The following is a 22,282-nucleotide window of genomic DNA, read 5'->3' as shown; positions in this document are numbered from 1 at the left end:
TCACCTTGAACAACTCTACAAAGTCTTTTGAGGACCCCAAAGCCCTTCATTCCTATTTGGAACAACAAGGTTTGTTGGAAATGGAAGCAAGTAGTGACAATCATCTTCCACCATAAAATTAAGCCAAGTTTGGCAATTTTTTGATACTGTTCAATAATTTACTACACTTTCTATTTTCTTTGTCATATACAAACGTCATGCTGATATAATGTTTAATATACACTTTGTTATGGTATTTTTACAACTAATGTATTTCATTGCATCCAAATGCTATATATTACTTTATTAATGTTCAGCACATATTTTCTCAGTTTGAATCTATTGTTATCTGTATATTATTCTTCTTGATGTTAGCATTAGGGGTTGTACATATGTAGCTAATATTGTTCTAAGCCCGTGTTGGCAAATTCATATAAAAAAAAAAGGGAAGGGCAAAAGGAAACTTCCCATTCTGCATTTTGGTCTGGTTTTTCATTTGGTGATCTGTGTGTGCATTACAGGAATTACAGTGGTAAGCTAGAGATTACCATCCAATCTAACATTTAGAGAGTGCCACTCCCCCCACCCCCGAACTGTGCAGCTCTGCATCTTGCACGTTTTCTTGGATCCTGATGAATCACAAGTTGTTATGACTTGAGCATTTCTTGAGATCATCAACTTTGATAGCCTGGTACTGTACAAGGTCTTTCACGCATGCTAGCTTTTCTTTGAGCTTGCTGTAAATGCAGTCAAATTTGTCTTCTAAAGCCCTTGCTGTAGCCACTGGTACCTCCTCCATCAGTATAGGATGGAGTACTCCACCATCTTAATGCCCTGTAATGTCTGTTTATCTTGGTCCTGGCACTTGTTTTTGGATGCCGAACAATCCATTTATAAGTCCAAAACAAATCTGATCATGTGTGACTATCCCAGTGTACTCTGATCCCACAGTTGGGGATTAATTAAGAGTAGAAGAAATACATGGTGGAAAGAGTATTGGAGCTAATGTAAATGCATTGTCCTTGTTGTTGAATATTTTTTCTATTTGTAAGCTATGCAAAGATTTAAAGACAAGCCTGTAAATAACTAATTGCAATAACTAAGAATTACAGAACTAAAGAGGGTATTACTGTCTTAAATTGTGGGCTTATCAGGTATGTCAAGTAATATGTCTTTGAATATTTCTTCCCTAGGTTCACCTGCAGATAGGGTTTGGTCTTCCTCCTCTCTAACAACTCTTGATTCAGTTAAATTCTTCTTTCGAAATACTCATTTTCACATTTCTTGTTAGATGCGTGCCCTACCTATTTATTGAAGTCGGCACCTGACCTTTTCGTTAGTTGTCTTATGTCTAATCTTTCTTTTATGGTGTGTCAAGGCTTATTCTCTAAAGATAAAGGCAAAATAATTCTCATGCCCATTCCTAAGAACCCAGTGGCCTCCGTACTACTTTTAGTAAAGGTGATGGAAAATCTGGTGTCCAGTAAACTCATGGAATACCTTCTGACTCATTATATCTTACATAGCTCTCAATTGGGGTTTAGACCTGCATATAGTACACAGACAGTTCTTACCACCTTGATAACCAATTTCAGGATGGTCCTAAGTCGGGGCAAGAAAAGTTTGATTTTATAATTTGATATGTTCAGTGCTTTTGATATGGTTGACTGGGAGGGGCATAATCAAATGGGGTGCCTAAGTTTTCCTGAGGGCGTCCTCGTAAGACATCCTCGGGAAGGGGCGGGGAAACCCATATTATCAAAACAAGATGGGCGTCCATCTTTCGTTTTGATAATACGGTCGTGGACGCCCAAATCTTAACATTTAGGTCGACCTTAGAGATGGTCGTCCCCGGTTTTCAGCAATAATGGAAACTGAGGACGCCCATCTCAGAAACTACCAAATCCAAGCCATTTGGTCATGGGAGGAGCCAGCATTCGTAGTGCACTGGTGCCCCTGACATGCCAGGACACCAACCGGGCACCCTAGGGGGCACTGCAGTGGACTTCAGAAATTGCTCCCAGGTGCATAGCTCTCTTACCTTGGGTGCTGAGCCCCCCAAAATCTCCCAAAACCCACTTCCCACAACTGTACACCACTACCACAGTCTTAAGGGTTGAAGGGGGGCACATAGATGTGGGTACAGTGGGTTTCTGGTGAGTTTTGAAGGGCTCACATTTACCACCACAAGTGGAACAGGTAGGGGGGATGGGCCTGGGTCTGTCTGGCTGAAGTGCACTGCAGTCACTAAAACTGCACCAGGGTCCTGCATACTGCTGTCAAGGAGCTGGGTATGACATTTGAGACTGGTCATGTGATCATTTCGGGCACCTTTTTGGGGCTTGGTCGCAAGAAAAAATGGACCAAGTAAAGTCGGCCAAGTGCTCGTCAGGGATGCCCTTCTTTTTTCCATTATCGGCCGAGGACGCCCATTTGTTAAGCACGCCTCAGTCCTGCCTTCGCTATGCTTCTGACACGCCCCCATGAACTTTGGTCGTCCCCGCGACAGAAAGCAGTTGAGGACGCCTAAAATCGGCTTTTGATTATGCCAATTTGGGTGACCCTGGGAGAAGGACGTCCATCTCCCGATTTGTGTCGAAAGATGGGCGCCCTTGAATCCTCAGATACTGATTTAATAAAATCTTCTACTTTAATTGCCACTGTAGCCTTATCACCAGATAAAAACTGGTTGATGAGGCTTTTCTTCCAGAATAAACATAAAAGCTTTCTTGGATTGAAGGTGCATCTCTTCCCTGATGTGACTAAAGAAACTCAAAAACGGAGACAAAGATTTTTACTTATACGTCCAGGTGTAATTCAGTTAGGTGCTTCTTTCTTCTTAAAGTACCCCTGTAAATGCCTGATTAAATATCAATCTAATAAGTATGTCTTCTATGATCCTTCTCAGCTCTCCTCCTTCTTGGCTGCAAAAGGTCAGGGGAGTAATTAGTATGAGCTCTATGTGAAGAAAGGGTACTTTGAATTTCTTAAATGGAAATCCGACCTAGTTTAGCTTTCCTGAGAAAAATGTTTTCTTTCCTTTATTATCCACTATGGTAAATTTTGAATCCTATTAATGAGGACTTTGATTAACTTGCTGTGTAATTCTTTAGTTATTTGATGTTTGTAACTTGCTATAATTTTGCTGAACAGTATAGTTATTTTCTTGACAAGTGTGTTAACCTTGTTTTGGTATAAATGTATAAATAAATAGAAATATATGGAAAGAAAGATGGGTGCCCTTCTGTTTCGAAAATAAGCCTGATAATATTTTACTAGATCAGTTTGCAATTTGTGGTGAAGGCCTGCAATGGTTCAATGGTTTCTTAAAGTCAAGACAATACCAAGTAAAGTTATCTGGTAACATTTCTTCATCCTGACTCTCTGTATGTGGGGTGCCCCAGGGTTCCCTCCCTTTCTCCCATTCTGTTTAATACAATGATGGTCCCACTAGGTAGATTATTGGAATCAAATGGCTTTAATACCTTTATTTACACTGATGATGTCACTATTTACATACCATTTAAAGAAAACTTAGATGAAATCTTGCCTAGGATTAAGTCTGGCTTGGTTCTGGTAGAATCTTGGGCTAAAACTGAATAAAACCAAGTTCCTAATCCTAACCAATTCTGCCCACCCAATAACTTATAAAAGCTTCACTATTGATAACGTGTCCTACCCTGACTATATGCAATACTTGTTAGAATTAACTTTATGTAATGATCATCTGACGTCGAGAGACTATCTTCTCCTCCATTTTCTGTATTGTAAAAATCTTCATTACAGATCTATTCATGATGCAAGCTTTACATACCAAGCTACTAAGAAATGGAATTTCTTAAAGTCACTCAGATGTTACTACTTGAAATTTTGTAAATTCTTGAAAGCATTCTTATTTAGTGAATTCTTTACCACTGTTGGTGATTGTTATTCTTTTATTTAATTTATTTCAAAATAAATCATCTTACTGTTGAAAGGGTGACTCCTCTTTTCAAAAAATTGCACTGGCTTTTGGTTAATTCACGCATTAAGTTCGAAATGACATGTATGGTTTTTAAAACTTTGGGACCTTTTTCTTTGCAGGATGTACCTCTCATGGACTTAATGCTAATACTTTGTTGCTTCCTAACTTTAGAGGAGTTAGATTCAAGAAATATTTGAGTAGCTCTTTTCAATACTTAGTGGTAAAAATTTGGAATGATATGCCATATCAGATCTATTTGGACCTATTTTATTTTTAGAAAACAACTGTTTTATTATTTTTCTGTAATTCCATCTGACTGGAATGTTTTCGCTTTCTGTAATCCGCAATGAATCCTATGGAGATATAGCAGAATATAAGTTATATATGGTATGGTATGGTACCTATTATTTTTTGTATTTTCGTTATAGTTCTCTTATTATAATTTGCTTTAAAAGTTTGATGTAAGCCACATTTAACCCGGACTTGTTTGGGATAATGCGGGGTTCAAGTGCCATAAACAAATAAATTAATAAATAATAATAGTAATAATAACAATAATAATAATAATAATAAAAAAACATCTTGTATTGATTCCTCTCATGCTTACAGAAGGAGTTGGACTTCTAAATGTTTATAAAAGTTGTGTGAATGATAGGCAGGTAAGGTTGAAATCTTGCTGATGGATGCTACTGCTTACAAGTTTAAAACATCTTCTAATTCAGCCATTTTTGAACACATTAGTTTGTCTTTTATGAAATAGATAGTTGGCCATTTATTCTTATGTAGGTTATACCTCTGACATTTTCTAAGTTGTGTTTTCATGCTCCTTCAGGAAGTCTGTGTTGACATGGATATTACATTGTTCAAAATCATGTGTACTAATATTTTTCTATATTTAACGTTACTCTGTTTTGTTGTTTTCATCTCATTAGTTGAGAAACCTTTCAAGCTTGGATTTGCGTCATATCTCTGAGTTGGACAACGAAACTGTGATGGAAATAGTGAAGAAGTGCAAAAATCTTAGCTCTCTCAATCTTTGCCTGAACTGGAGTATCAATGACAGGTACCTTTGCAATGCTATTTAAAGTCTATATTCTACGAATAAGCACATTTAAGAGGCATATTTTCAAAGCACTTAGACTTACAAAGTTACATAGTAACATATGTAACTTTGTAAGTCTAAGTTCTTTGAAAATGAGCCCCTATATAGTATGATAGATACATTTCCCATCCATCATTTGAGTACACTGAAAAATGTGAATGTTTTATCTTGTTTGTATATTGGGAACTCAATATCGATGAGCACTTGTATATTCTACAGTGGATGCTGGCAATATAAGTGTGTTTTAAAAGAATTTCCTGCATGCAGAATGGAGAAAATTTGACAGTTTAAGTTTGTATATGAGCAAAGTTTCTCAGCTTAAGTGAAAGTGAGTTTAGGAGAAACAAAGTGAGGAACTTAGCACTGACTTTCAATAAATAATTAAAATGTCAAATAAAATGTCTAAGTCTTAGGAATGCCTAGATCCCACCCCTAACATGCTCCTGACACACCCTTAGAGATTTGGACGCACTGCAGACAAACAGCATAGAAAAATGTCTGAAAAATAGGTTTCAAAAATACGAATTTGGACGTTTTTGTGAGAAAAACGTACAAATGCTGCTTTATGCCACTTTTAGACATTTTTTTCTTTTGAAAATGAGTTTCTGTATCTAGTAACCAGTTCTCAGCCTCTTTGATCCCTGAATGTGGAGTGCTACAAGGCTCCCCAATTTCACCTATACTATTTAATGTCATGATGGCACCACTCAGAAAGAAGATGGAAAACATGGGATACAACCCATATTTATATGCTGATGATGTTGCTATTTATGTACCTTTTAAAAATGATATCACAGAAATAATACACAAAGTGCCCTGTTTACTAAGGTGTGCTAGCGTTTTTAGTGTGCACTAATGCTGGAGACGCCCATAGGAATATATGGATGCCTCTAGCATTAGCACGCACTAAAAACATTAGCATGCCTACAGTACGGCTCAGCAAACAAGGCCCAAAGTTTAAAAAAAAAAAGGTCTCGACTTTTCTAAAGTAGAGATGAGAGTAGAAAAAAATGAAACAGAAGCGAAGGAGTTACTCTCTCGAGTAAATCAAATTGATAAAGATCTTTTTACTGTTCAATATTTACAGACCTCTTTGGTTAAAGATTTGACTAATTTGAGAACTAAATGTGAGTCTTTTGAAAATTTTGCAAGGAGTAATAACCTCCGCTTTCTGAATTTTCCGAGGGTGCCTACAGTTAGGCCCCTGGAAATGTTGAAGCGCTATATGAAAGAAATTTTGGGTTTAATGGAAGACAAGTTTCTTCCGTTTTCACAAGTTTGCTATCTGCCGAGGAAAGCAGTGGAGCACCAGCAAGAACCTTTGGACGTTTCCGTAATATTAGAAACTTCTGATTCAGAAATAGCCACCGCAGCGATAGTTGTTGCTTCGGTGGCATTATCCCTTGATAAACAATGGTTATTGAGGATGTTCTTTAAAAATAGAGAGAAATTATTTCTAGGCTTTAAGATTCAGCGTAGACGTAAGCAGTTTCTTGTGTTGAAACCTGGGGTTCTACAAATAGATGGAACCTTTTTTCTAAGATACCCATGTAAATGTATCATTAGATATAAAGATGTAAAATATGCTTTGTTTGAATCTTCTCAATTGTCAGCATTTTTGGCAACTAAGAGAACATCAGGAGAATGAATAGAGCTCTTTATAAAGTAAATATCTAGCTCATGTACGTCAGGTATAATATGCCTTTAATTTTTCTTATTTTTTTTTCCTCTTTTAAGTCTTGGATCCAACATTGTGGACTTGAGTGTAAATCATATTTCCTTTTTTTAGAATTTCTTTGTAAAAGATTATGTTACCTTTAGAAACACTTTTCTGTACAAGTGAAATTCCTTGGATTTAATTTTTTGAAAAAAAAAAAAGGTCTCACCCTCATGGAAAATTGGGCCACTGAAAATTAAAGATAAAACCAAATTCTTGGTGCTATCAAACTTGCATAATCCCACTTCTTACCAATACTTCACAATCAATCAAACAACATATCCAATTGAACCACAACTAAAAATACTAGGAATTATTCTCGATAAGCATCATTGAAAGTCAGGTTTTAGCAGTCATATCAAAGAGTTTCAAAACCCTATAGAAACAGAGAATATTTTCCCAGGAAATCATTTTGTCTTATACTACAATCTTTAATATTGCCCCAACTAGATTATTGTAATGCAGCATATGTAGGATGCAAAGAAAACACAATAAAATCACTGCAGACTGTTCAAAACTCGGCAGCAAGACTTATTTACAAAAAAACCAAAATACGAAAGAGCAACCCCACTGCTTGTAATGCTGCACTGGCTCCCAATAAAAGTCAGACTAATTTTCAAAACTAGCATTCTAATATTCAAAATACTATTTGGAATGTCTCCAGACTACATGTTAGACCTGATTAACCTATCACCAAAAAATGCAAATCCAGGAACTAGAAGTTATCTGCTACTTCACCTATCCAATTGCAGAAACACAATCTACAAATCCATCTATATGGCCAGATTTAGTTACCTGGGCTCCAAATGGTGGAACTCAATACCCAAAGTCATACGCAGTATTACAAACTATCTTCAGTTCAGAAATGACTTAAAACTTCAGGAAATACTATGAATTCCCAAATGTTTCCTATGTTCTACATTGCCTGTAACTGTAACATAACAATGTAACTCCTCCAAAACTAATAATTCTAAACCACATTGAACCGAAATCTATTGTGGGATATAAGAATAAATAAATAAAATAAGTGCAGTGGCTGTGTCTTCAAGGCAAGTAATTGTTTCAAATATTCCTGCTTAAAACACATAGGGCCAGATTCTATATATGGTGGCTAGAAAATCTAAGCGGAAAACATTTCTACCTAAGCGTATTTTATGAACGGTGTCTATATTTAAGTGCGGTAAATAGAATACACTTAGTTGATATGCTAGCGCCTAAAACTATGTGCAGGTATCTGATGCAGAGTTTGATTTGTACAGCGCTGCGTAAGTCTAGTAGCGCTATAGAAATGTTTAATAGTAGTAGTAGTAGTAGCTCTGGAGGGCACAGAGGCAACTGCAGGACTTAAAAACTAAGGTGGCAACCTACAAACTAAAATTAGATGACTTCACTGATTCTCAAACCTGGCCTGGGGGACCACCAGCCTATCAGGTTTTCAGGATATCCCTAATGAATATGTATGAAGCAGATTTGCATGCTGTCATCTCTATTATTTGTAAATCGCTCTCATGCATATTGATGAGGAATGTCCTGATAAGTAAGCTAGGTGGTGGTCCCTCAGAACAGGTTTGAGAACCACTGACTTTTACCCCCTGTTTACCAAGCCGCGCGGCAATGCCAACACATTAGCGCATTGCAGCCGCTAATGTGGCTTAGTAAACAGGGAGGTTAGAGAATTATTCACAAAGGAGTCATCTTTGTTTTGTTGGTTCACTAGAATTAGTGAATGCGTTAATTGGCTTTTTTTGGAACAGTGGTTGGCCACGGCCTTACTTGTTGGTTAGTGACTGGATCAGTTATACATTGAATGAGCCTGTCATTGGGACAGAGGAAACAGGGAGATCCCTGACCGAGACTCGTTATAGCAAAAAATTCTGAATCATGCACATAAAGTTGCTCTTTTGAAGTCTTTTGGGAACAGGAAGATTGTGCCTTGGCTAGGCCCAAAATATTTTGAGATAATTCTGAGCAATGAGTCAAAGCTAACTAATATGAATAAGAAGATGGCTGAATTACTTCTAGGCTTGAAAACTTTGCAAGGGGGACATGGAATAGTTTTTTATATAAGATCCAGTGCAGGGCCGTGCCGATGCGGTAAGTGGGGTAAGCGCCGCAGGGGGGTGCTATTGTCTGGGAGGCGCCGCCGCTGCGTGCTTACCCTGCCCTCCCGCTCCCATGTAGGAACTGCCCGCCCTCTTCTCCCCCCCAAGATCCCGTTCCTTTTTTTTTTTCTTTTAAATTTACCTTCCTCCGGCAGCGCAGCGTCAGTGAAGGAGAAGAAGGCGGGGCAGTGAGCAGCGAACAAGGGAAGGCTAGAGACGTCGGGACTGGGAGCGCCGCCTCCTTCACTGACGCTGCGCTGCCGGAGGAAGGTAAATTTAAAAGAAAAAAAAAAGAACGGGATCTTGAGGGGGAGAAGAGGGCGGGCAGTTCCTACATGGGAGCGGGAGGGCAGGGGAGAGAGGGGAATCGCTGCCTTGGAGCCAGGCAGGTGCGGACGCGGGGGGGGGGGGGGGGGCGCGCCAACTGGTAGTCTGCAGGGGGGCGCCAGAGACCCTTGGCACGGCCCTGATCCAGTGCACATGGATCAATCTGACTTTTGAATATTGATATCAAGATCTTGACAAAATTACTGCAAGAACAATTGGCATCAGTGACCTTGCTCCTGATAAAGGCACAACATATTTCTGGCCATAGAGTCATATCTAACAGCTATAATACCAGCATTAGTAATCAGTTGTGATGCCCAAAATACGTTGGATTATGTGCACTGGGAGTTTCTTTCTCTAACAGCTAAATTGGGTTAAAAGGAGTTTTTTGTGGGTCTTTTGGGCAGTATATTGGGACCCCTGGACTGTTGTTATAGTAAATGGGACAATTTCCTTGATTTTAAACTATTTAGAGGTACAAGACAGGACTATCCTCTTTTTACTATTCCTTTTGTTTCTGGGCCTCTTTTGTAATCTGTATGAGGTAATCTGTATGTACAGGGAATCAAGTTGGGATTACAAGAAGTGAAAACTTATTATTGACCAGTCCAAAAGAATCCTTATAACAAGTGTTGGAGGAGTTTCAGAGATTTGAATGGATAGCAGGACTGAAACTGAACTGTTTAAAAATAGAGGCAATTCCAGTCCGTGGTGAGGTAAAGGCAAATTGGCGAGAGACTTTTTCTTTGAATTGGGCAGGGGACCAAGTGAAATATTAAGCAATCTCATTACAAAAAGAAATGCATTGTATGATATAAATACAGTATACCCCCTTATTGGGAGATTTCTACAGACTTGGAAGACTTTTTCTGTTTCTTTAGTCGGAAGAATATTTTTATACAAAATGTTTATCTTTCCTAAATGGTTAAATCTACTGCAAACTATGCCCTTACTAATTGCCTAGAAAGATAAATTATTGCATCAGTTGCTGAGTAAGTTCTTATGGCACTGTAAAAAGTGCATATTAGACTTCAAGCTCTCATGTACTCTAGGACAGAGGGTGGTTTAGCCCTACCAGACTTGGACTTTTACAATAAGATGTGTCAGATATGGTAGCTGGGTAATTTGCTCCATAACACCTCCTTTTGTGATTAGACATTTTAATAACCTTATTTTGAAAAACATTAAAAAAAAACTTGGCTATTTGAGAAGTAAGGATTATGATGATTTAGTATTTTTAATTGCATTATGTTACTGGATGTTATTTGTACTTTTCCAGGTATGTCTAGTTCCTTTTTTATGTAAGCCGCATAGAACTTTACAAGGTGTCTGTGGTATAGAAATATTTTTTAGATTACATTAGATTAGTTATATGCCAGTTGATTGGGAGAGAGCTTTTGTTCTATCTCTGGTTCTAGATTTTCTTCTGCATGCTAAGAACTCCCAACTATCTAGATCAATTAAGGCCAGTATTATAATAAGCCCCTCCAACAAACCTGGATTTGGGTTTGTAAGTGGAAGGGTATCAATCCTGAAGTTACCAAATGGCTACCCTTACAGAAAAATGTGAATTTCCTGGTGGGGACGTTAAGTAAATCATTTAAACATTGGACAGCCAAAGGAGTGCAGAAAATAAAGTCTCTGTCTTGCAGGATTTAATTGACAATGAAGAGAAGCTCAGGCCTTTTCAAATGCTACGGCATCAAGGCTACGTAACACTTTAAGACACATCAGCCTGTTTACAATTTCAACATATTCATACATTGAATGCTAGAGATTTACATTTGAAGGCTAAAGAGCAATTGTAGGAATGTTTGTTAGCGAAAAAAGTGTAAGGACAATAGTTCTATGTAGGAGTCCACCATTGAATAATGCCATACACACAGAGAAATAGTTGCAAGACTTGCACACTCCTATCATTTGCTAGTCTTGATGGTAAATATAAGATTAAAGGAACAACAGTATCAATATTTGTTGAGAACTTGTGCATTTCACAAATGAGCAGTTGCCATGGGGAAATCAGAAGATGGTAAATGCTTAAAATATGTAGAAGACAATGGGGTCAATATTCAGCTGGTGGCCGTTAGTGTTTTTTTTTTTTGGTTGCCACTGGCTTTGTGCCCAGATGGTCAATGCAGGGCCATGTCTGGGCACCAGCATTGATTATCTGGTTATAAGCAGTTAAATGCAATGTTCAGCACTGAACTGCGTAAGATCAAATGTGTAAAGATAGGACTGTGTTTTATGCGGTCACCTTATGTGGTTTAAGTTCTGATTCTGCCACCAGACCACTCACAGAATAGTTGTTTTTTTGTTTGGCAGTTAGTGCTGATATTCAGTGGCACTGACTGGTTAAATGCAGTTGAATATCGGTGGATAGCCCTGCACAAGCAGTTTAAACTGGCCAGGAGCCGTTCCTGGCTGGTTAAATCTCTTTGATTATCGACTCCAATTCTACTTTAACAAATTTGTTTTGGAAGTGTGATCTGATCCAAAGATACTGGGACCAGATGGTAAGATACTTAGAGCAGATTCTGGAAGTGAAAGTGGGAAAGTCAGTGTATACCTTTTTGTTTGGTATATTTGACACCTTGAATTCATTGACAGAAGGGGAGTAAAAATTATTGCAGAAAGCATTGTTGTTGGCTCAGAAGTATATTCTACTCAACTGGAGGAGCTCAAATCACCCACAGCCATGCAGTGGAGAAATTTATTGTTTGAATTACTGGTGATGGAACAGCTCCAAGTTAAATGAGCTAAAACATTTTGGAGCCTATTAATAATTTAATAATAATCTATGTGACTGGCAAGAAAAGAAATTCCAAAGAAAAAGATGTAACTAATACAGACAACTGATTTTGTGGTCCTGGTGTAAGTGTGTGTGCATATGGGATAGGGGATGGGAGAGTGGATATATCAGGTATGAGGAAGTTCAATCCCAGGAGGTGATATAAATAATCCCATTGCCTTTGATAATTTAATGTATTTGTAAGGGTGGGGGGGAGGGGTGATGCTTGCTGCAAAATGGGTTTTCTTGGTTGTAGAACTGGTCCACCCCTTTTATGATATATTCCAGATGAAGTTTTTTCTTTGTTTTTGCTTGTCCAAAATGTCTAAAATAGAATTCTGAAAAAAAAAGGTTCTTAACTCCAATATTTTTTTTTCTCTGAGGAAAAAGTAACTAGCAACGTAGCTCGAAAGAACATATCCTGTAAATCTTCTAAAAAAGCAGTTTGGTCAGTGCTGTCCTGATCACTAGCCACAACCATATCCTTGTTAGAACTCTGTTCCCTGGAGAAATTCCCTGGTATGTAGAACATTTCAAAAAAGTAGTAGAATCAGGGTTCAGAAAGCAGTGATACCTTCTTGAATTACTTCCTTAGCAGCATAACTGGTGCCATCAAATAAAGCTCAGGAAAACTGATAAATCTAAGATTATTAACATGAAGCAGATTATCCAAGGATTCTAATTTAAGGTGGAGACTAAAGCTGTCCTTAATAGCAGAAACACCTTTACTGCCTGCGAGAATGAAACCCTTGGCTCCATCAGCTGCAGTCATTTCTCAAAACGTTCCAGTGTAGAGTCCAAGTCCTTAAATTTGGAAGTGGCTATTTCAGTGAAGGAACACAGCTGAGTAAACATTCCTTGAAGCATTCCCTCAGCCCTGATGATGATGATGGGTACTTGTAGCTTGCTTCCCTCCCTAAATTTAGGTTGAGTGGATTAACAATTATCATAGAAAAATAGCACAGTCTATTTCTGATGATGATAATTAATAATAATATAAACAGAAAAATGGCAATCTCAAAACAAAAATTTTGAAAACAAATATGATTTCAACTGTTTACGAAAGAGAGCATAGAAGAAACATGATCTCACTTCTACTGGAAGTGCATTCCAAAGCTTTACCAAGTAAGTACTTGTCAGTTACATTCTAGTCCAATTTATCAAAAAAAATTGACAATGGAACTGGTAAAAGATCTGGAAAGGAGTCTAGTCTTGATGTCATTAATGCCCTGTTCCTTAACTAGAGTAAAGGAGTAGCCTAGTGGTTAGAATAGTGGTTGGCATCCAGGGAAACCAGGTTTAAATCCTGCTGCTGCTCCTTGTGATTTTGGGCAAGTCACTTTATTTTCTATTGTCTCAGGTACGATATTAGTTTGTAAGTCTTCTGGGAACAGGAAAGTACCTAGTGTAACTCACCGTGAGCTATTGAAGAAAAGATGTGAGCTAAATTCAAGTAAATAAATAAATGGAAACTAGCCATCTTCCAAAGACTCAGAGGGTATAACAAATATAGAGGCAGATGGTGGAGGGAGTGGGACCCTGCCATCAGAGCTGAGTGAAGCACTTTCTGATAGAGCTGGAGAGATGAGATCACCATCCTGAACTGTACTACTAGTTGTTTATCCATAGACCCTATAGATACTGAAGTACAGGCAGCTAGAGTCTTCTGTTCGCCTTCCTTTTTCTTCATGTTAACACAACAGTCTTAATCCCAGGAGACTAAAGGAAGACAAACTAACCATGGTGAAAAAGGGCAACCAAATTGCTAATCCAAACCTGCTTCAAAGCTGCTGCAAAGGGGCCAGACCTTCCCCTTTTGTCACACCCCTTCTGGTACACCCCAACAGCTACATGCCAACAGCCATGCACTGTAGAGGCTAGGCCTGTTAGCAAAGAGGATGAGGAGTGTAGCTGATGTCACACCTCCCCACGCACCAATTGCCACACGTGAAATAAGGTAGCTAAAGAGGTCTCCCCTGCACCAAGCCTAGCTCTCATAACTCCCCAGGTACTCCAACTCTCTCCCACAACTCACACAGCATGTCTAGATCATATAGCAAAATGGGGAGCAATGTTGTTGATGTCAGTTTCCTGTGCTGGCTGCCACAGGTGGAATAAGGCAGCCAAGGAGGCCTTAAGTCTTGTAGCAAAGGGAGGAGGAGGGTCGTTGACATCATTACCCCATGCTGGCCACTACAGATTATTATTTTTATTGGGATTTATTAACCACCTTTATGAAGAGATTCACCCGAGGTGGTGTACAGTTTAACATCAAACTTACAATTTTGTTAACAGCATAACAGTAGTAAAATGTACAAGTATAAACATAAATGAAAGAGGAAAACTTGAAAATAGCAAATTGAAACCTAATAATTAGACTACCATGAAACAGGATCAAAAATATACACATTTAATATCACTGAAATTCGAGTAACAGAGATATAATATGATGCAAGTGATGGACTATCTAATAAGCACACAATTAGAACATTCAAATAACACTGCTATAATACTGACGTAAGGCAGATAGAAAGGTCTTCCCCAACTTCAGGCACTGCTGTCAAAGCTCTCCAGATACTCCAGCTCTCTCATAGTTAAACTTTTTATCAGAGATCTGGTCACATTTGTTATAATTATTTTTCCTGTAAGCTGTTCTTGAAGGAGGGAGAGCAGATTGGTGACTGTGATTCTTGTGTTTGAATGTCCTAGTTCATGTTATTATTCTATAAAATATGGTCTTGTGAAAACTATTTGAAGTATCTTAAACTTTAAAATGTCTAGTTGGGATTAGTTCAACTTTTAACCATGTTACACTACACTAGGAAGTGAAACACTAAATATAGTATTCCAGGTTGTTGATAGGAAGAGTCTTTCCATTTGTTTTACAACTACTTAGATTTTGCAATAGGAAATTACACCCTAGTCAACATTATGGAGCAATAAGCTTTGAGTAGTAGTTGGAAAACATGAGCACATCTACTTATTCCAGCAAAGTATGCTGTTTTAACTTTTAAGATTTTACTTACCAGCTTTCTGGATGCATTTTTTAACTGAAGACATTTTTACAGCTGTATTGAATTTGGGGGCAGTTTCTTCAAGTGGGTTAATTTTGCGCATACCATGACAGAAATGAAACTTACTCCTAAACCAGGGCATGTGGATTATGATCTCAGTCTCTCAAATTTACTGCTAACTGTATGAATATACACAAGAGGACGAAGCCCCCAAAATATAAGGTACTTTATAACAGATAATCACACACAAAAGTAATTATTCTGGACTCGTTTGCACAGGGGAATGACAGTACCTAATTCGCCCTTCGGCTAGCTAGCTGTACCACTGAAAGGAACAATTCCACAGAGAAGATTTATATATATATATATATATTATTTATTATGTAGAAAAATAATAGTTATATATGTGGCAAATTGCAAAGCAAGATTACAAAAATAGCTTGTACCAAAAATAGATTATCACCAAAATATATACAAAGATATATGATTAATCAAATAGGCCATCTAAATGAGTGATCACACAACTAATCACAAAACTGATATCCTACTGATTATGAAAACTTACACCACTAACCTGACTTGTGCAAAACACTTAGCAGCTGATGATTCACAGACTACCAATCCTGACAACCAATCTATCACAGATAGAACCATGGACTAACTATCCCCTGACCATAGGTAGTATATCCTGTTATCTCACCTTGCCATCTTTATGGCAGACTTCCAATGGTAAAGAAGCGGATTCCTCCTTGGAGTCTCAAGCTGAAGCCCCAGCGAGTCTCTTAGTCCAGGAATAAAGTCCAAGGTCTATATTCTGGGTACAGATAGCACAGTCTTACGGGTGAGGCCATGTATTGTAGCTGAGCTAACTTTGTCAGTTTGTTACAAGGTCTGCGGTTCCCTGGTGTTTAGGAAATCAGTCTCTTGCTCTCTCTCAGAGCCATCTAGCAAGTCTTCTAGTCTTCTCCTCTTCCTCCTCAGTCCAACATTGGCATCCTCTGGGTCAGATGATACCTGTGGACCAATCACAGATGGTGAAATAATGTCGAGCCAGATTCATGGTCATGAAGAGAGGCTTTTGTTATAGCAAAGAAACTGTTATCAGACGGCAAGCAAACCTCCCTGACGGATCCTATACTCCTGGAGCCATCTGTGTTTCTCTCCTCCATTCTTCCCAGGAGATAATGGGGGCTAGTTTGCAACAAATACTGTGTCCTTCGATGATGTCATCTTGGTATGCCCAGCAGTAATTTTCCTTTTGTGGAAAAGCTGGTTTCTGATGGTTACAGATGCATTCAGGCCTCAGGCTGTAGAATCCATATTGGTTAGAAAAGAATGGATCAGGCTTGTATAGGCCCCAGACCATTAAAGGTGAGATCACAAGTAAATACTTCTACATAACACTTGCCTTAGTGTTATGCATTATGCAAAAGAGAGCTTCTTCAGGTGTGCTTGGAAGAAAGAAGCAAAGAATTCATTTAAGCTCTCTGCTATGGCTTTGTGTTCCCTGAGTGCTCCTTTTACCCCTGAGTGCTCCTTTTACCCCTCAGTCATCTAGCGGTTCAACTGATTCTTTTGCCAGCTTCTTGCTTCTAATATACCTAAAAAAAGTTTTTACTATCAGGCTTATTTTTGAAAGAGAAGGGCGCCCATCTTTTGACAGAAATCGGGAGATGGGCGTCCTTCTCTCAGAGTCACCCAAATTGGCTTAATCAAGAGCCGATTTTGGGCGTCCCTAACTGCTTCTCATCGTGGGGATGACCAAAGTTCCTGGGGGCGTGTCGGAGGAATAGCGATGGCGGGACTGGGGCGTGCCTAACAGATGCAATAATGGAAAAAAGAAGGGCGTCTCTGACGAGCACTTGGCCGACTTGGTCCATTTTTTCTTATGACCAAGCCTCAAAAAGGTGCCCGAACTGACGAGATGACCACCGGAGGGAATCGGGGATGACCTCCCCTTACTCTCTCAGTGGTCACTAACCCCCTCCCACCCTGAAAAAACAACTTAAAAAACTTTTTTTGTCAGCCTCAAATATCATACTCGGGTCCATCGCAGCAGTATACAGGTCCCGGGGGGGGGGAGAGGTATGTGTGTGTCAACAGAGGCATAGCAAAGGCGTGGACGTCCTTCTTCCAAACATTTTGGACGTCCTGAACTGCCCCCCCCCCCCACAGGGACGACCAAATTTCAGGGGAGTGGAGTGGAGGAGTGGCCTAGTGGTTAGAGCACTGGTCTTGCAAACCAGAGGTGGCCGGTTCAAATCCCACTGCTGCTACTTGTGATCCAAAATCCAAATAAGTAAATAAAGGGGGTGTCGGAGGCATAGCAAAGGCAAGGATGTCCTTCTCACAGAAACATCCACATTTTGGACGTTCTCAACTGCCCTTCACAGGTATGCAGGCATAGTGAAGGCGCCTAAGATTTGGATGTCCTTCACCCATACTAAAAAAAAAAAAAAAAAAAAAAAAAAGACGTCCCTGACGAGCACTTGGACGTTTTCACCTGGACTTGTGTTTTTTTAAGGTTGTAGACAGCTATTATACACGCAGCTTGTCTGCATGTATGAAGCTGTCTTTGGCATGCGCAGAGCAGCCACGCATAATGCTTGGCTACTCTACACTGGCTTCCCCTCCTTAGGAAGGAAATTGTGTGCAAATGAGCTAACAGCGAACAGCTCATTTGCATGCGATTTCCTTCAGGCATGCCCATTCCTTTCCAAATCGCTAAAGGATCGGTAAGGGAAGGGCTTTTTCCGTTCAGTTAGTGCATCAGTTAGTCCACTGCAGTGCCCCCTAGGGTGCCTGGTTGGTGTCCTGGCATGTCAAGGGGACCAGTGCACTACGAATGCTGGCTCCTCCCATGATCAAATGAGTTGAATTTGGTCATTTTTGAGATGGGCGTCCTCGGTTTCCATTATCGCCGAAAACTGGGGACGACCATCTGTAAGGTCGACCATCTTAACATTTATGTCGACTATCTCTAAGGTCGACCTAAATGTTGAGATTTGGGCGTCCCCGACCGTATTATCGAAATGAAAGATGGCTGCCCATCTTGTTTCGATAATACGGGTTTCCCCGCCCCTTCGCGGGGACATCCTGCCAGGACGCCCTCAGGAAAACTTGGGCGGCCCGTTCGATTATGCCCCTCCACATGTTTTTGCCTCCAGTGCAATATTTTATTCAAAGTCTGTCTTTGCTTTCCTTATCAGCTCTTTGCATTTGACTTGCCATTCCTTATGCTGTTTCTTATTATTTTCAGTCGGATCCTTCTTCCATGTAGAGCAGGAACTGTAACTAGATGTCCTCCCCCTCCCCCTCCCCCTTTTCCCTGACATATGCAGGTGGGCCTGTGAAGGGCCCCACTTCTGCCCCAATTGAGAATGGTTTTCAGGACAGGAGAGTTTTTTCAAATTGGCATAACTATGGAGGATTGTAGGAGTATGTTCACAATGACAGTCAATACATAAATGGCCCCTTCTGATCCCTGGGAATGGGTGGACACCTAAAAAAAGGGGAATGGGGTTCACCAAACAAATAGGAATGGAACCTAAAGGAGATACACATAAGGAGCAAAGTTGGATCATAGCCACCAGATGTTGAGACCTGTAAAGCCAGTGAAGATAGATGTGAGATGAAAATCTTGACAGAAGGCACACAAGATGGGGAGACCTAACCTAGAGACCAGTGGAAAAGATTGTACACAGATCCATTCCTATGGCCTCTTCCCCCCCCCCCCCTTTTGCAGGAAACCACAACTGAGAACAAGACATTTGTACATAGGCTGTAAACAGTGTTTATCAGTATCACAGTCCACTGTATCTGAGTCCACTGCTGTCCCTTGCATTCCTGCTGACCAGCTCCAGTGCTCTCTCCTATCCTACAATAAGCAAGAAGTGTTTAGTTAGCATCTACATAGAGCAGAGCATGTCTCAGGTCATCTACCTAGCAGAAGAGGAAGGGGTAGGTGAGAGGTTTGTGCTTACCTGCAAATTGTGACAAAAAGGCAGAACCCATCTGCTTGAAGTCTTCCTATGTGCAGCTGGCTGATCCTGTAATGGAGAGAACGGAGAGTCAAAGAGTCAGGTATGGGAAAGTCTGAGAATATAATAAGCCCCCACCTCATCTTTTGAAATGTAATAGGAAGAGGAAGACCATCCCAAAAACTGTTCAACTTCAAAGAAATGCTATCGTTCCCCTAAACGTTTACACATGGAGCTCAGAATCAAATTAGAACAATTATATTGCTAGCCATTCTCTGCAGATGTTTTCAAATGTAGCCAATAATCAGAAAAAAAAGCTCATTTGCTAACTGGTTTTCTCCGAGGATAAGCAGACTACTTGTTCTCACATGTGGGTCGACATCCGTGTCGGCCCAGGAATCGGCATTTTGCAAGCAAAATATAAAAAAACGTTTTGCCAGAGTCTTCTGGTGCGCGTGCACCGCGCATGCACGGACCAGTTTGCCGCCCGTCGCGTGAACACGTTCCTCTGTTCTTTTTTCCGCGTTGAGGTGTGATAGAGTTTTTCTGTGCTCCTCTCAGGCCCGGGAAAGAGTCTTCGACAGTTTTTTGGCTCTTTGCCTTATTTTTCTTTATTTTATTTTCAGTTCTACAGTTAAAAAAAAAAGGTTCCCGTAGTTCATTTACTTTTGTCCACCTTTTAAAATTTCCTTTGTTTTTGACTCGGTCGGATTGTTCCCTTATTTTTGTGCCCTTTTTTCTTTTAACAGGCACAATTGCATCTTTTGATTTTGCCGAAGCCGCATTCTGTCCCACCCCCTGCTCTGTGTGTGCTCCTCCTGCCTACCCCCATGTGGCGACCCCCAAATACCTTTGACTGCTGGCAGGAACCCAAGCCCCCACCAGCCGAAGAGATTCTCCATCATCGTTCCATCTGTCAGCAGCATTTTCTGTGGGCTTCCACTACCCCTGTGCCGGACTCCTACCACCCCCATGCATAAATGAAAATTGAGCATGAATGGGGCAGGTACCCCGCTCCCCCACACATTCTCAGTTTTCCAAAAACTGAGCATGCACAAGGGGAAGGTTGAGGTCCCAGCCCTGTGGCGGTGGCGCCCCATAGAAAATGCTGCTTACAGACAGAATGCCGATGGAAAGTCTCTTTGGCTGGTGGGGCTTGAGGATCTCTGCCAGCTATAGCAGCAGATGCCCAGTGGGGGCTGGAACTCAAAGTAAGAGGACAGAGGCCCCTGAGGCCTCCCATGGCTATGCTACTATTATATAATCACACCACATCAATGTAAATGGATTTTCCATTCCCTCTTTCCAGATTAACCCACAGTCCCTCTTCCTTACCCTGTAAATTCTGAAATTGTCATTTTAGTTTTTCCTTTAACATATAAAGACACTCTTCCTCCTTTTTCTCCTACCCTGTCCATCCTAAATAGATTATAGCCTGGTAGAGCTATATGTCAGTAATGGTTCTCTGTAAACCATATCTCATCTTTTTTATCTTCAGTTTCACTTTTTGGGTTATCCACGCTTGGTTTGTAGCAGTGGCAATGAAAGATGAAAATGGCCTGCCCAGCATCTCTTGTTCTTATCCTACTGCTCTGCTAGACCACTCTATATGGAGCATGTGTTTGCATAGTCCCCATGCTTACTCACAAACTGCTACTTTCATCAGATCTAGGTCTTGCAGTTTTCTCCACACTGCTTTTGGAGAGGTGAATTGTGGGGGAACCATAAATGAAGATCCTGGAGGAGGGAAAGAGTGAACGTGCCTCTGTGAGGGTAGGGTTCATAAAAAATGTAAATAGGGACCCATAGAAGGGGCCCACTACTATTTTATTCTATTCATGATTTATATTCTGCTTTTATCAAGGCAATGCAAAGTGGATTACAAAATGGAAAAACAATCTCAGTCAGAAGGAGTTATAGATAAAAAGTAGACTTGCTTTAATACATGCTAACATATAAAAATACTTAAAATCGCTATTAAAGTATTACCTATTAAAATGAGAATACAGTAAGTATGTTTTAAGAGTTTTTCAAAATAAAAGATAAGGTGTAATTAACCAGATCTCAACTGGTAAGTTATTCCATATTCTTACTCCCTGGAATGAAAAAGAACGTTCCTATATTACTTTCAGGTTAATTTCCTTAACTGAGGGAAAGTCAAGCTATAAGCAAGCTCTATTATATGGAAATAAAATAAAATCACCTATCTTTTCTGAATTTAACCCATAAAAAGATTTGTAAATTAAACAGACAACAAAATTGGTACGAGGTTCTACTTTCAACCATTGTAAATCATTCAGCAGAGGACTAACCTCACTATATTTACCCATATTGAAAATAAGTCTGGCAGAGGTATTTTATAAGAGTTGAAGTCTCCTTTGCTGTTGCTTATTTAAAGAACAGTATAAAGAATTGCAATAATCTAAAAATGATAACAAAACTGCCTGAGCAATAATCCTAAAACGTAGCGGGCTTAGTGAAGCGCTAATCGCCCTCAACTTCCGTAGATTAAAAAATAATTGTTTTACCAAATTATTAATTTGATGTTCATAAGATAACTTGGAATCCAATATTATTCCTAATACTCTAGACTTAGTATCAAACTCTTAGCAGGTTCCTGAAGGAAAAACCACCTTTTCCAAGGCAACCTTCTGCTGATCTCCGAACCAAAGTAATTTTGTTTTTTGAGTATTTAACTTAAGAACATTTGCTGAAGCCCAATCTTCAACTATCTGTATACAAGATTTCAGTAATGAAAAAGTTTTGGCCAACGCATTTTGAACAGGGCATAATACAAATATGTCATCTGCACATGACAGAGAAAATATGTTCTGGTTCTTGATATTAAAGTATCCTCCCAAGTGACTCATGTAAACATTAAACAATTGGGGTGACAAAGCGACCCTGAGGAACACCACAATTAGATATCCAACCTACAGAAACCTCCCCTTTTTTTCGTAACACTATATTGTCTATTCCCCCAAAAGACTAAAACCAATTTGAGTACATATTCATTTCACTCAATCTGGTTAGTAGTAGGGTATGGGCCACAGCATCAAATGCCGCTGAGATGTCAAGTTGTAATAGGATCACTTCCCTGCCTCTAGCCAGGAACCTCTTGATCTCAGTTGTAAGTACAGTTAACATTGTCTTCGTATTGTGCCCAGAGTGGAATCCACGTTGAGATGAGTGTAAATAAAAAGAATCTTCTAAAAATGAAACAAATTGATTATTAACAATAAATTCCAAGAGTTTTGCTAACCCTGGCTACCGATGTAAAATTAGCCACCTGTGTTAAATCTCCGTCTT

General features: G+C 39.7%; 1 protein-coding gene across 1 annotated transcript in view; it reads left to right on the top strand.

Moving 5' to 3' along the window:
• The window catches only part of FBXL17 (F-box and leucine rich repeat protein 17), a 679,280-nt gene that overhangs the window by 197,833 nt on the left and 459,165 nt on the right, over positions 1–22,282 (top strand). The window contains exon 6 of the mRNA XM_030193453.1: positions 4,876–5,006. Coding sequence (XP_030049313.1) covers positions 4,876–5,006 — 131 coding nt within the window. The remainder of the gene's footprint in view (positions 1–4,875; positions 5,007–22,282) is intronic.

Source organism: Microcaecilia unicolor, chromosome 2 (assembly GCF_901765095.1).
Source record: "Microcaecilia unicolor chromosome 2, aMicUni1.1, whole genome shotgun sequence".
Classification (NCBI taxonomy): Eukaryota; Metazoa; Chordata; class Amphibia; order Gymnophiona; family Siphonopidae; genus Microcaecilia; species Microcaecilia unicolor.
This window is presented reverse-complemented; position numbering and strand designations above follow the sequence as displayed.